At 40.8% G+C, this 13,731-nt stretch overlaps 1 protein-coding gene across 5 annotated transcripts in view; it reads left to right on the top strand.

The window, feature by feature from the left end:
• dock3 (dedicator of cytokinesis 3) overlaps positions 1 to 13,731 on the top strand; it is an 889,649-nt gene that overhangs the window by 778,341 nt on the left and 97,577 nt on the right. For all 5 annotated transcript variants that reach the window (XM_072582733.1, XM_072582732.1, XM_072582735.1 and 2 more), the window contains 2 exons: positions 7,170 to 7,256; positions 13,157 to 13,261. In XM_072582733.1, coding sequence (XP_072438834.1) covers positions 7,170 to 7,256; positions 13,157 to 13,261 — 192 coding nt within the window. The remainder of the gene's footprint in view (positions 1 to 7,169; positions 7,257 to 13,156; positions 13,262 to 13,731) is intronic.

Below are 13,731 nucleotides of genomic sequence, written 5' to 3'. Positions count from 1 at the left end.
AGTCCACATTATAGAAGAGGGGGTGCCAGTGGTCTTATAAAGCATAAAAGTAGATAAATCTCTGGGACATGATCAAATGTATCCTAAGACATTGTGGGAAGCTAGGGAAGAAATTGCAGGGCCTCTAGCAAAGATATTTGTATCATCTACAGCCATGGGTGAGGTGCCAGAAGACTGGAGGGTGGCTAATATTGTGCTTTTATTTAAGAAGGCTGCAAGGAGGAGCCGAGGAAATACAGGCTGAAAACTCTGATGTTAGTGGTGGGTAAATTGTTGGAGAAGAATCTGAGAGACAGGATTTATTAGCATTTGAAGAGGCAAGAACTGATTAAGGATAGTCAGCATGGCTTTTATGTGGGAAGTTGTATCTCACAAACATGATTACATTTTTTAAAGGATGTGACCAAGAAGCTAGTTCAGGGAAAAGTGGTAGACATTGCCTACATGGATTTAAGTAAGGCCTATGACAAGGTTCCGCATGGTACACTGGTTAGTAAATTTAGATTACATTGGATTGAAGGAGAGCTTGCCAATTGAATACAAAAGTGGATTAACGGTAAGAAACAGAGTGTGATGGTGAAGGTTGTTTTTCAGACTGGAGGCCTGTAACCAGTGGTGTTCCACAGGGATTGGTACTATGTCCACTATTGCTTGTCATTTATATAAATAATTTGGATGAGAATATAGGAACCATAAGTTTGCAGGTGAAACCAAAATTGATGGTACAGCTTACAAAGGGATCTTAATCAATTGGATCAATGGACCAAGAAGTGGCAGGTGGAGTTTAATTTAGATAACTGTAAGGTGTCACATTTGGTAAGGGCAGGAATTACTCAGTTAGTGGTAGGGCTCTGGGGTGCGTTGTTAAATAGAGGGGCCTACAGGTTCAGGTACATAGTTCATTGAATGTTGTGACTGAGTGGTTAAGAAGGCATTTGGCACCCTTGCATCCATTACTTAGACTGTTGAGTGTAGGAGTTGGGATGTCATGTTGTAGTTGTACAGGACATTGGTGAAGCCACTTTTGGAGTATTTTGTACAGTTCTGGTCACCCTGCTACAAGAACAATATTAAATTGGAGTGGGTGCAGGAAAGCTTTACCAGGACTGGAGATTTTAAGTTATAAGGGGAGGCTGGATAAGCTGGTACTCCTTTCACTGGAGCGTAGGAGGTTGAGAGGTAACCTCATTGAGGTTTATAAAATCATGAGGGGCTTGGATAAGGTGAATAGCAAAGGTCTTTTCCCTAGAGTAGGGAAGTTCAAAACTAGAGGGCATAATTTTAAGGTGAGAGAAGAAAAATTTAAAAGGGACCAGAGGGGCAAATTTTTCACTCAGAAGATTGTTCATGTATGGAATGAATTTCAAAAGGAAGTGGTGGATGCAGGTACAGTCACAACATTTAAAAGATATTTGGACAGATACATGAATAGGAAAGGCTATAATAGATAAGGGCCAAACACTTTTGGAATATTGTGTGCAATTCTGGTCTCCTTCCTATCGGAGGGATGTTGTGAAACTTGAAAGAATTCAGAAAAGATTTACAAGTATGTTGCCAGGGTTGGAGGATTTGAGCTATAGGGAGGAGTTGAATAGTTTAAGGCTTTTTTCCCTGGAGCGTCAGAGACTGAGGTGTGACCTGATAGAGGTTTGTAAAATCATGAAGAGTATGACTAGGATAAATAGACAAAATCTTTTCCTTGGGGTGAGGGAGTCCAGAACTAGAGGGCATAGGTTTAGGGTGAGAGGGGAAAGATATAAAAGAGACCTAAGGGGCAACATTTTCATACAGAGTGTGGTGTGTGTATTAATGAGCTGCCTGAGGAAGTAGTGGAGGCTTGTACAATTGCAACATTTAAAAGGCATCTGGATGGGTATATGAATAGCAAGGGTTTGGAGGGATATGGGCTGGGAGCTGGCAGGTGGGACTAGATTGGTTTGGGATATTCGGTTGGCATGAACACGTTGGACTGAGGGGTCTGATTCTGTGCTGTATATCTCTGTGACTCTCTAAGGCAAATGGGACTAGTATACTTTGGTCGACATGGACGAGTTGGACTAAAAGATCTGTTTCCGTGCTATATGACTCAATGTCTGTTTAAGCTGGTTCATTTGTCTCGGAGTATGGTCCTTGCTTTGGGCTGTGTAGGGATTGAGATCCCAGATTCAAATCCCAGATGAGCCTTTGGGAGTTTTTGGGTCTATAATCATTGGAGTTTAAAAGAATGAGAGGCACCCTTGTTGAAAGAAGCTAGACTTTTAGGGCATTTGACTGGGTAGATGTGGAAAGGTTGTGCTCTTGTAGAAGAGTCTAATCTAGATGGCTTAATCTCAGGATAAGGGATCACCCATTTAAAACTGTTATGAGGAGGAATTTCTTCCCTCAGCAGGTAGTGAACTTGTCAAATACTTTACTGCAAAGGGCTGTAGAGACTATGATATTCAAGGCTGAGGTAGACAGACTTTTAATCAGTAGGCCAATCAAGGGTTATGGGGATAAGGCAGAAAAGTGGAGTTGAGGATTTTTAAATCAGCCATGATCTCATTGAATGGCAGAGCAGATTCAGAAGGTTGAATGGCCTACCATATGGTCTTTTCATATTATAATTACTGTCTTTGAATCTACATTAGCCAAAATTTGTGATGAGTACATCAGAGAGCTGCCAAACATCAGTAAAATGGAGTGAGGGACACAATATCATGTTAAAGAAAAGTAGTGGCAATGCTAGAGATCTGAAATAAAACAGGAAGTGCTGGAAAATCTCAGCAAGTTTCTTTGGAACCTCAAAACGCTAATTCTCTGAAGATGCTGCCAGACCTGCTGAGATTCTCTAGCATTTACTATTTTTATGACACTGTGTCGTGGCTTGATTGGATTAAAGATAATTGATTTATCAAGTGCTGAATATTATCTTATCTTGCAAAGTTTTGTGCTCATTAGGATTTCTGTTGAGGGACAGTCATAGAAAACAGATTCAGGAGCCTTCCATCATTATCATTGCACATGAATAGAAAGCTGGGAGATGCTTTTTTTGTCCTTAATCTTCATTTGTATCTTCCTGTAAAATGTTATTAAACACCAGTCATATCCACCAGGTGTTCACTAAATAGATGTTACAGGTCTGTGCTTGATCTTCTTTTGACACAGTAAAGTTCAAATAACAAAATGAAAATTCATATGTTTGTATGAATTTCCTGTCAATCTATTGTATTATAATCTACTGTCAACATTTACAATGCTGTTGTAAAGTTACTGCATTCGCACCATGCTGTCCATTTTGAGGCTATGCCAATTTTGTGTCTTCCAACTTCTCAACCTCGACTGCAAAGAAACTCCTGGGCTCCAATCAGCTCTGTTACCCTGCTTACAAAGTTTGCTATTTGTTCATTGTCACCTTTCTGAATGAGATGTTAGACTGGGTCATCTCTCAGATGATGTAAAAGATCCCATGGCACTATTTTAAAGAAGAGAAAGCAAGGTCTCCTTGGTGTCCTGGCCTATAATTCTGTCTAAGTAGGTGACCCCTTATTTTCAAGTAGTGCCCCTAATTTTAGATTTTCTCTAACTTTAAACCTTTTCAAACCAACCTTGTCAAGCCCCTCAGGAACTTATATGTTTCAGTCTTGTCACCTCTTACTCTTATACATTCCAATGGAAAGAAACCAAGCCTGTCCAACCTTTCCTCATAAGACAGTGCACCTAAGACTAGGTAATAGTCTAGTAAACATTCTTCGAACTGCTTCCAACTCACTCACATTCTTCCTTAGGTTAAGAAGCCAATGCTCTGCACAGCAGACGTGGTCTCAACAATGCCAAGTATAACTGAAGTATTACCTCTATACTCTTCAGTCTTCTCACAATAAATTATAATACTCTATCGGGTTTCCTCTTTACTTGCTGTGTCTATGTCCGAACAGTAACAATTCAGCTGAAAATCTAGTTCCCTCTGTATAGAGCTCTGCAATCGCTCATCTTTTCGATAATATGCTTCCTTTTTATTTTTCCTGCCAAAATAGACAACTTCTCCTTTTTCCATTTTATGCTCCATTTGGCAGATCTTTTGCTCACTCACTTAACAGATATGTGTCTCTTTATAGTTTCCTTATCTCCTATTCATATCCTACTTTCCTACCAATCTCTCTGTCATCAGCAACCACACCATTAGTTCATTCATCTGAATAATTAATATACATTGTGTGGAAGTTGAGGGCCCTACACTGACCCCTGTGATATGTCACTTGTTGTATCTTGCTAACCAAAACATTACCTACTTTGCCTTCTGTCTCTTTCTTGTTAGTTAGCCAATCTTCCCAAGCTAATTGGCCACCTCCATTCAATAAACCTCATTTTCCATTCTAACCTTAGATTCCATACCTTATCAACAATCTTCTGGAAATCCAAATACAGCACTTTCACTGTATCGATAGAACATGTTATACCTTCAAACAGCTCTTTTAGTTTCGCTAAGCATGATATTCCTTTTCCAAAACCATTTTGACTCTGCCTGAATTGTTCTAAGTCCCTGTTGCAATGTCCTTAATAATATCTTCTAACATCTTCTCTATATCAGATATTAAGCTAATGGGCCTATAGTTCCTTGATTTTTGTCTCCTTCCCTTTTTGAATAAGGAAGTTACATTTGCTATTTTCCAATCTAATGGCAGCTTCCTTGAAACCGGGGAATTTTGGAAAATGAAAGCCCTTCAGAATCCAGGTACACTTATTAGCCTTCAGTTCCAACAATTTGCTCAGTATCACTTCCCTGATGATTGTTATTTTCTTGAGTTCTACCCTTATGTCCATTTTCTGATTTACAACTATTTCTGTAATGTTGTTTGTATCCAATGTAGTGAAGACTGATGCAAAGTATCTGTTCAATTTATCTACTCTCTTATTATTTTGTATTATTCATTTTCCAGACTTACTTTGCATGGGGCTAGTTTTTTTTCTTAACTCTTTCTTTTGAAATATCTGTGAAAATGCTTAATATCTGTTAGTTAAATTTCTAGCTAGCTTTCTCCTTGTTAATATTTTAGTAATTCTCTGTGTTCTTTATAGTCTGCCATCTATCCTTGTGTAATTATATGCTTCTTCTTTAAATTTGTTAATCTCTTCAACTCTTTTAGTTAGCCACAGATTCACAGAAAATAGGATCCTTTTTCTGAAATTTTCCTTTTTCATTGGAATTTACTTATTCCATGTAATCTGAAATATCCCTTCAATTGTCTGCCACTGCACCTCTATTGACCTGTACTTTAATCTAATTTTCCAGTTCACTTTAGCTGGTTCTGTTCTCATGCCCTCATAATTGCCCTTACTTAAATTTAAAATAGTTGTCTTCAACTCACTTGTCTCTCCCTCAGCTGAAAATGAAACAGTGGCAAAAAAAAATCCAAGGGAACCTTTTCCCTTTAATTCCTGTCTGTGCAGCAAGTAATTCACCTCACTTCACCTCACTGAACATGCTGAATAATTTGAATTAAGTGAGACTTGTGCTTCACTAACCCAGCAGTGCACCTCTGCAGTCAACGTTATGGATTGAATATAGCATTGTATGTTTTCTGTTGATGACTCAGAAAGATCATTCAGTCAGTCGGTGAGCCAGATATACCTTGTTCAATTCCCTGTCTGTGTTAAACTAAGATGAGGCAAAATGATTCAAAACAGTATTACTGAGTTAAGAGTGAAGTGTCAGCCAGGGTTCTTATAACTGGAACCTTACTGAGTAGCGTAAGGCAAGCATTAGATCACATTTTTCTGAGATGTCTCCATAGTCAAGTAGCCTGATGACATTTAGTGCCTTAGCTCACATAGTTTTAAAAACAGGTCAATTTGATTGAGGAACCATGGGATATCCTGGAACAGTACTCTGGCAATGAGTTAATGTGGTCATAGAGAAAAGAAAGAGATAAATCAATCTTTAATATTAACCTAGAAAGGATGCTGTGTTTGACACATTATGTACTATCTTTTTTTTCTTTCTATCTCCATTTTGTTTCTTTCTTTTCTTGACTGTTTTTCTCCCTTCCTAGTCTTTTTCCAATCTCTCACTATCAATCTCTCTATTGGTCTCTGTTGCTCTTTCTTTCTTTCTCTGTCTCTGTCTCTCTCTCTCTCTAAAAATGTCTCTTCCCTGCCCCTATCTGTATGTCTTTCACTTTCACCATTCCTTTGCTGGTCTGTCTGACTCTTTTTCTCTCCCCCTATTCTTTTCTCTTTACCAATCACTCTCCAAATTATCACTAATTTGAAAAAGTAAAAAGAGATATTGATTTCTGCCTTTTTCTTGACATCATTGACTGCTTGCTTTAATCAGGCACTGCCAGCACCAGGCACCTTTGTCAGCAACATATTTAGACAATGAACAACAGTTATATGGGCATCCCAACCACTACCGCTTGTAACACTCCTACCACTTCAGGAAACCAGATCGTAGGACCTTACAATCTCTGTGGTTCTGTTGCATAATAGAATGAAAAACAAAATATGGCAGATCTTTGAAGGTTCTGACAAAAGGCTATTGAACTGAAACATTATTCCTACCTTCCTGTCTCCATAGATTGTGCCAGACCTACTGAGTGTTCCTAATATTTTTTGCTTTTAGTTTAATTACATGTTTGTTTTATTGGAACAGGCATCAGGGAATCTCTCTGCTCAGTGATTACTAATTTAAATAGCTTTCCTTTATATATCTCAGGAGTGTCCAAGCTTCATGACCTTTGTGTACTGCTTAGCTGTGTGACTACAGAGACTCAGCCGATGTTCCCATTAATTTGCCATGTATCACAAGCTGTGACTGCAGGCAATTTGTGTACAGCAAGATTCCATAAACTGCAATGATAATGACCAGGTATCTATTTTAAGTGTTGGTTGAAGATTAAATTTAGGATTTGCCCATCAATAAGATAAATCACCAGGCTCAGAATTTTCAAACCAGCAAATACAAATAAAACATATCATTGAAAATAGAAACAGAGTTGTCTGGGTTATTAGGGCTCAGGGTTGCAGACTCGATGCCCTAGACTATCTGAACTCAGGACCCATCATGCCTTCACAAACTATATTGCATTGATTTATCCTGCTGTCAGAAATTAGTCTTTGTTCTAACGATCTCTTTTGAGCATTTCTATATTTAGTTTGAACTCACTCACAATTTTTATTGTCCACAGTGCTGGGAGTATGGAATTCCTCTCTGTCGGGAGCTGGCCAGTCAGTACGAAGCCTTCTACGATTACCACAGTCTCAGCTGGATCCGGGTATGTAATGCAAAGCCATTCATCATACCACTTCCTTACGAACAAAATTAATTTAAATCAAGACTTTATTCATATTGGACATTTGAAATTGACAGTCTGAGAAAATATATGCAGTTTACATCAAAAGTACACAGAGTAATGTTGTCACAAGGACATTTAAAAGTAGCATTATGTGTTATGCTGACAGCACACCTTTTCAAAATTTGATATACAGTGCACAAAATATGCTGTTGGTAGGCAGTCTGTGCAGACTCTTGGGCAGTTTCCCATTGGACAAAGGCAAAATATTTTATTGAAGTCACAGTTTTGAGAGACAGACACCCAGCAGACAGGATTGTCCTTCTAAAGGAGCCAGACACAACTTCCAATGTGGTTGTTCCTGTTGTTACACTGACTAACATGGAACTAAACCCAACATACAGAAAAATCTCAAATTCAATCTTCTATCTACCTTGATTCAGTGAGCTTCAACACCATTAGCTTCCAAAGCTCTACCAATGATCTAAAATTTTCTATGAGAGAACACTAGAAAATTACACTCCTATAAATCAAGGCTGTGACAGTGGAATCAAGAACTGTTTGATTAAGTGTGTTAGTCAATTATTGTTCCTGCACAAGGCACCATTGCCTGAAGCCTGAAAGCTGCTTTTTCATGAGAAAATGCCAGTTTTCTGTCATCCTTTATGTGACAATATACCTTTTGAAAATATCTCTGTACAGCCTACTCTAATTTTAAGGTTATTCTTAATTCTGGATTCTTCCCAGAGAAATTAGTTTCTCTTAATCTACCTTATTAACCCTTTAAACATCTCATAGGTCACCCTTTAATGTTCTTACTAAAATATAAGCTTATTCTGTGCAACCATTTTAGGTTGAAATTTGACGGGTTCTGATTTTTAATTTTATCTCTCCACCTCTAAACCAGCAGTACTGGGGTCAACCCCATTGTTTCAGCCATTATTCTCAGCAGCATTCATTTACTCAATGCACAAGGGACTAGACTATTCCCTCATCAACGGATCAACCCCACACAGATCAAGAGATGGGCAACTTGAATGTAATATAATTTAACATGAAATTATTAATACAGCTGTAGCCCCTACAAATACCCATACTGGCATCAGAGGCATATTCAGAGCAAAAGTGGGTACTGCAGATGCTGGAGATTAGAGTCAAGATTCAGGTTGCCTGCCATTTGCATTCGCTGTAACATTGATTTGTGAGTGGAATTGTTTTTTCATGGAAATAAAAGCAGCCAGGTGAAAATGCTGTTTTCATTCCAAAGGAAGAATGCTTTTAAGCAGTGATTCTAAAATCCTGCTTTCCCAGGAATATTTTTACTCAGAAATAGCCACAATTCTTTTACCTGCACTCTCTGTGTGCAGCCTGGTAGGTTCACACCTTTATAATGGCATGGAAACAGTCTGTATAATCATCTTTTTTATAAGTAAATGAAGTGCCCACTGTGTTCCTTGGACCGAAAGATTCGAGGCTTTCACCATGTAGACAAGGAAAGGGCAAGTCATCCAGGCTTCCTGCACTTGGACAATATTGTATTGTATTGCAACTAATAGATTTTTGTGAGGTAAGAGTATCATTATGACTTCAGCTGACATTACTACTGGACAAGTAGGATCCCAGAATGCAATCTGGCTTGACAGAGCATGTATTATTTTTTCTTCAATTTAACGTGGCAATCTCTTACTGAAACATAAGACTATAAATGTGTTTTACCAATAAAATAGAAGTTTATTACACAAGAGAAATAAAAATAATACAAAAGCTTTCTTGAAAGTTTGAACATTTTCAAAACTCACAACAAAACAAAATCCCAAATAAAATCAGCAAGTGCTAGAAAAACTCAGCAGGTCTGGCAGTATCTGTGGAGGGAGAAACATTGATCATGCTTCAAGTTCAGCATGATTCTTCATTAGAACTGAAAGCAGCTGGAAATTCCCAACACTATCACTTTACAATTACTCAAACATCTGAGAAATTAATTCTCTATTAGATCTGTAGGCTTTACATGACTTTTTTTTCTCAGTTCTTGCCCTGTGAGCTGCAAGGTTTTCTTTTCCTTTTGACCAGTCATACTTCCTAATAAAGAGCTTATACTTCCTCAGCCATTTAATAATTTGCAAAATTCCAACCAAACACTTCCAATCTAAACCCCCACAATAAAAACAAACTTTCATTAATACTTCGTCATCAGCTCTCTGATTCAACGTCATGTTTCTGGAAAAATTGACTTAGTTAATCATTAAACCCTTTCTCAAGAAAAAGACAAAGAACAAAGTACATTACAGCACAGGAAAAGGCCCTTCGGCCCCCCAAGCCTGCACTGATCCACATCCTCTATCTAAATCTGCTGCCTATTTTCTAAAAATTTGTGTCCCGTTGCTCCATGCCCATTCATGTATCTGTCTCAATACATACTAAATTACGCTATCCTTCCCGCCCCTACCACTCTGCTGGCAACACATTCCAGGCACCCTCCACCCTCTGAGTGAAGAACTTTCCACATATATCTCCCCTAAACCTTTCAACTCATGACTCCTAGTGATTGAGTCCTCCACTCTGGGAAAATGTTTCTTGCTCTCCACCTTGCCTACACCTCTCATGATTTTGTAGGCCTCAATCAGGTTCCCCATAACCTCCTTCTTTTCAGTGACAATGATCCTAACTTACTCAACTTCTCCTCATAGCTAGCATCCTTCATACCAGGCAACCTCCTGGTGAACCTCCTCTGCACCCTCTCCAAAGCATCCACATCCTTTTGGTAATTTGGCGACATGAACTGTATTCCAAATGTGGTTGAATCAAAATCTTATACAGCTGTAACATGACCTACCAACGTACTCAGTACCCCATCCGATGAAGGAAAGCATGGTGTATGCCTTCTTGACCACTCTACTGACCTGCATCGCCACCTTCAGGGAACAATGGACCGGAACACCCAGATGTCTCTATACATCAATTTTCCCCAGGACTTTTCCATTTACTGTATTGTTCGCTCTTGAATTGCATCTTCCAAACTGCATCACCTCACATTTGTCCGGATTGAACTCCATCTGCCATTTCTCTGCCCAACTCTCCAATATATCTATATTCTGCTACATCCTCGTAGTCCAGGAACCCTGCACCGCCCGATTCTACCTCCTTCCCAAGATCCACAAGCCTGATCACCCTGGCCAACCCATTGTCTCAGCATGGTCCTGCCCCACCGACCTCATCTCCACCTACTTCGATACTGTCCTATCCCCCTCCCAGTCCAGGAACTCCCCACATATATTTGACTCGATACACCACCCACACCCTCCACCTCCTCCAAGACTTCCGTTTCCCTGGCCCCCAATGCTTCAACTTCATCATGGACATCCAATCCCTCTACACCTCCATCCGCCATGACCAGGGCCTCCAAGCCCTCCGTTTCTTTCTCTCCCAATGTCCACTGACACACTCATTCATTTGGCTGAACTGGTTCTCACCCTTAACAATTTCTCTTTCGAATCCTCCCACTCTCTCAAGACCAAAGGGGCAGCCATGGGCACACGTATGGCCCCAGCTATATCTGTCTCTTTGTTGGCTACGTAGAACAGTCCATCTTCCGTAGTTACACCAGCACCACTCCCCACCTCTTCCTCCGCTACAATGATGACTGCATTGGCGCCACCTTGTGTTCCTGCAAGGAGGTTGAGCAGTTCATCAACTTCACCAACACATTCCACCCCACCCTTAAATTCACCTGGACTATCTCTGACACCTCCCTCCCCTTCCTGGACCTCTCCATCTCCATCAATGGCGACTGACTTGAGACTGACATTTTTTACAAACCCACCAACTCCCACAGCTACCTGGACTACACCTCTTCCTACTCAGCCTCCTGCAAAAATGCTATCCTATATTCCCAATTCATCCGCCTCCGCCATATCTGCTCCCAGGAGGACCAGTTCCACCACAGAACACACCAGATGGCCTCCTTCTTTAGAGACCGCAATTTCCCTTCCCACGTGGTTGAAGATGCCCTCCAACGCATCTCATTCATATCCAGCACCTCCTTCCTCAAACTCCACCCCTCCAACCACAAAAAGGATAGAACCTCCCTGGTCCTCACCTTCCACCCTACCAACCTTCACATAAACCACATCATCAGCTGACATTTCCGCCACCTCCAAAGGAACCCCACCACCAGGGATATATTTCCCTTCCTACCCCTTTCCACTTTCCGCAAAGACCGTTCCTTCCATGACTACCTTGTCAGGTCCCCCCCCCCACCGGCACCTTCCCCTGCCACCACCGGAATTGCAAAACCTGTGCCCACACCACCCCCTCACCTCCATCCAAGGCCCCAAAGCAGCCTTCCACATCCATCAAAATTTCATCTGCACATCCATTGTATCTGTTGCTCCCGATGTGGTCTCCTCTACATTGGGGAGACTGGATGTCTTCTCGCTTTAGGGAACATCTCCAGGACACCCATACCAATCAACCCCACCACCCCGTGGCCCAACAGTTCAACTCCCCCTCCTACTCTACCAAGGATTTGCAAGTCCTGGGCCTCCTCCACCGCCGCTCCCTCACCACCCGACACCTGGAGGAAGAGCTCCTCATCTGTCTTGGAACACTTCAACCCCAGGGCTTCAATGTGGACTTCACCAGTTTCCTCATTTTCCCTTCCCCAACCTTACTCCAGCTCCAACCTTCCAGCTCAGCACCATCCTCATGACCTGTCCTACCTGCCAATCTTCCTTCCCACATATGCGCTCCACCTTACTCTCTGACCTATCACCTTCATCCCCATCCCCATCCACCCATTCTACTCTTTGCTACCTTCCCCCACTCTCCTCTCTGACCTATCACCTTCATCTCCACCCCCATCCACTCTTTGCTACCTTCTCCCCAGTCCCACCCCCTCCCATTTAGCTCTCCACCCTGGAGGCTCCCTGCCTTCAGTCCTGATGAAGGGCTTTTGACCAAAACATCGATTTCCTGCTCCTCGGACCAGCTGTGCTGTCTGACTAGCTGTGCTTTTCCAGCACCACTCTAATCTAGACTCTGATTTCCAGCATCTGCAGTCCTCACTTTTGCCTGCATTCTGTGGCAGTCCCCTTCACTATCTGCTCGTCCACTAATCTTAGTGTCATCTGCAAACATGCTCATGAGGCACCCGACACCTTCCTCCAAATCGTTATATATATCACAAACAACAGTCGTCCCAGCACAAATCCCTGTGGGACACCACTGGTTAGAGTTCTCCATTTTGAGAAGCTCCCTTCCACTACTACTCTCTGTCTTCTGTTGCCCAACCAATTCTCTATCCATCTAGCTAGAATACTGTAGGCCTCATGCAACTTCACTTTCTTCATCAGCCTACCACAGGGAGCCTTATCAAATGCCTTACTCAAGTCCATATATATGACATCTACATCCCTTCCCTCATCAAACAACTTTGTCACCTCTTCAAAGAATTCTGTTAGGTTTTAGACCAACACTCTATAGACCAACACCTATGAGCTACTAGTTGGCAATCTAAATTCTTAAACAAAAGATGAATACATATAATAATGATGTCTTGGTAAATCCATGAAGCACAGGCTCAGTGCTTACCTGTTGTTCTGTGTGGAGTACAAGCAAGGCTAGAATCATGCTTAGTAGTGATGCCCATGAGCATTGATCCACCTCATGAAAACTACTGTCTAAATTCAACATTGACCATCTGCCTGAGGAGGGTGAAGGACTGCCAGTGCCTACAGAACTGAGTCAATGCCCAAAGTAAAGGACAGTCAAATTTTGACTGAACTTATATAAATAGAATGCACTTTATTCAAGCCATCTCATTACTTTCAGTGAAGCAGTGTTCTAGAATTGGGTCATAACCGCTAGTTTTTCTTCATTAACAGAAAATGGAAGCTGCATATTACGACAATATATTGGAGCACCAGCGTCTGGAACCAGAATTCTTTAGGGTTGGATTTTATGGTAGAAAGTTTCCATTTTACCTACGTGTGAGTACAATCCTATTTGTTAATTTTCATGCCTGTGGACATTTTCAAAGGTGTATTCTTTTTTCAAATGTCCTGAAAGATCACAGGGAAGTACAGATAAATAAAGTTGTTCGGATCCTTGTAGCTCAGCCTTCTAGGCATAAGCTATAATATTCCTTTCTCTCTCGTCACATCCATGCCTCTTAAGTATGAGCCTATGTTTATTTGATCATCCAAATATTATTTTTCCTGTACTTCCAAAATAAACCTCAACAATACAAGTCACGGTGCTTCAAAAGATGAGTGAAGCTTGAGTCTGGACTCTTAACAATAAACTGTGAGAGTGAGTTTGGTTGCACAGATGCAGAAAAGCTTGACTTTGCTTGAATTATAGCTCTACAAAATTATAAAACTTTTTTTCTGTAATCTCTTTTGCCAATGACAATGTTTATTTTCACAATGGTAAAATGAGTTGAAAGCCTCAGTTATTG

The sequence above is a fragment of the Chiloscyllium punctatum genome, chromosome 12 (assembly GCF_047496795.1).
Source record: "Chiloscyllium punctatum isolate Juve2018m chromosome 12, sChiPun1.3, whole genome shotgun sequence".
Classification (NCBI taxonomy): domain Eukaryota; kingdom Metazoa; phylum Chordata; class Chondrichthyes; order Orectolobiformes; family Hemiscylliidae; genus Chiloscyllium; species Chiloscyllium punctatum.
This window is presented reverse-complemented; position numbering and strand designations above follow the sequence as displayed.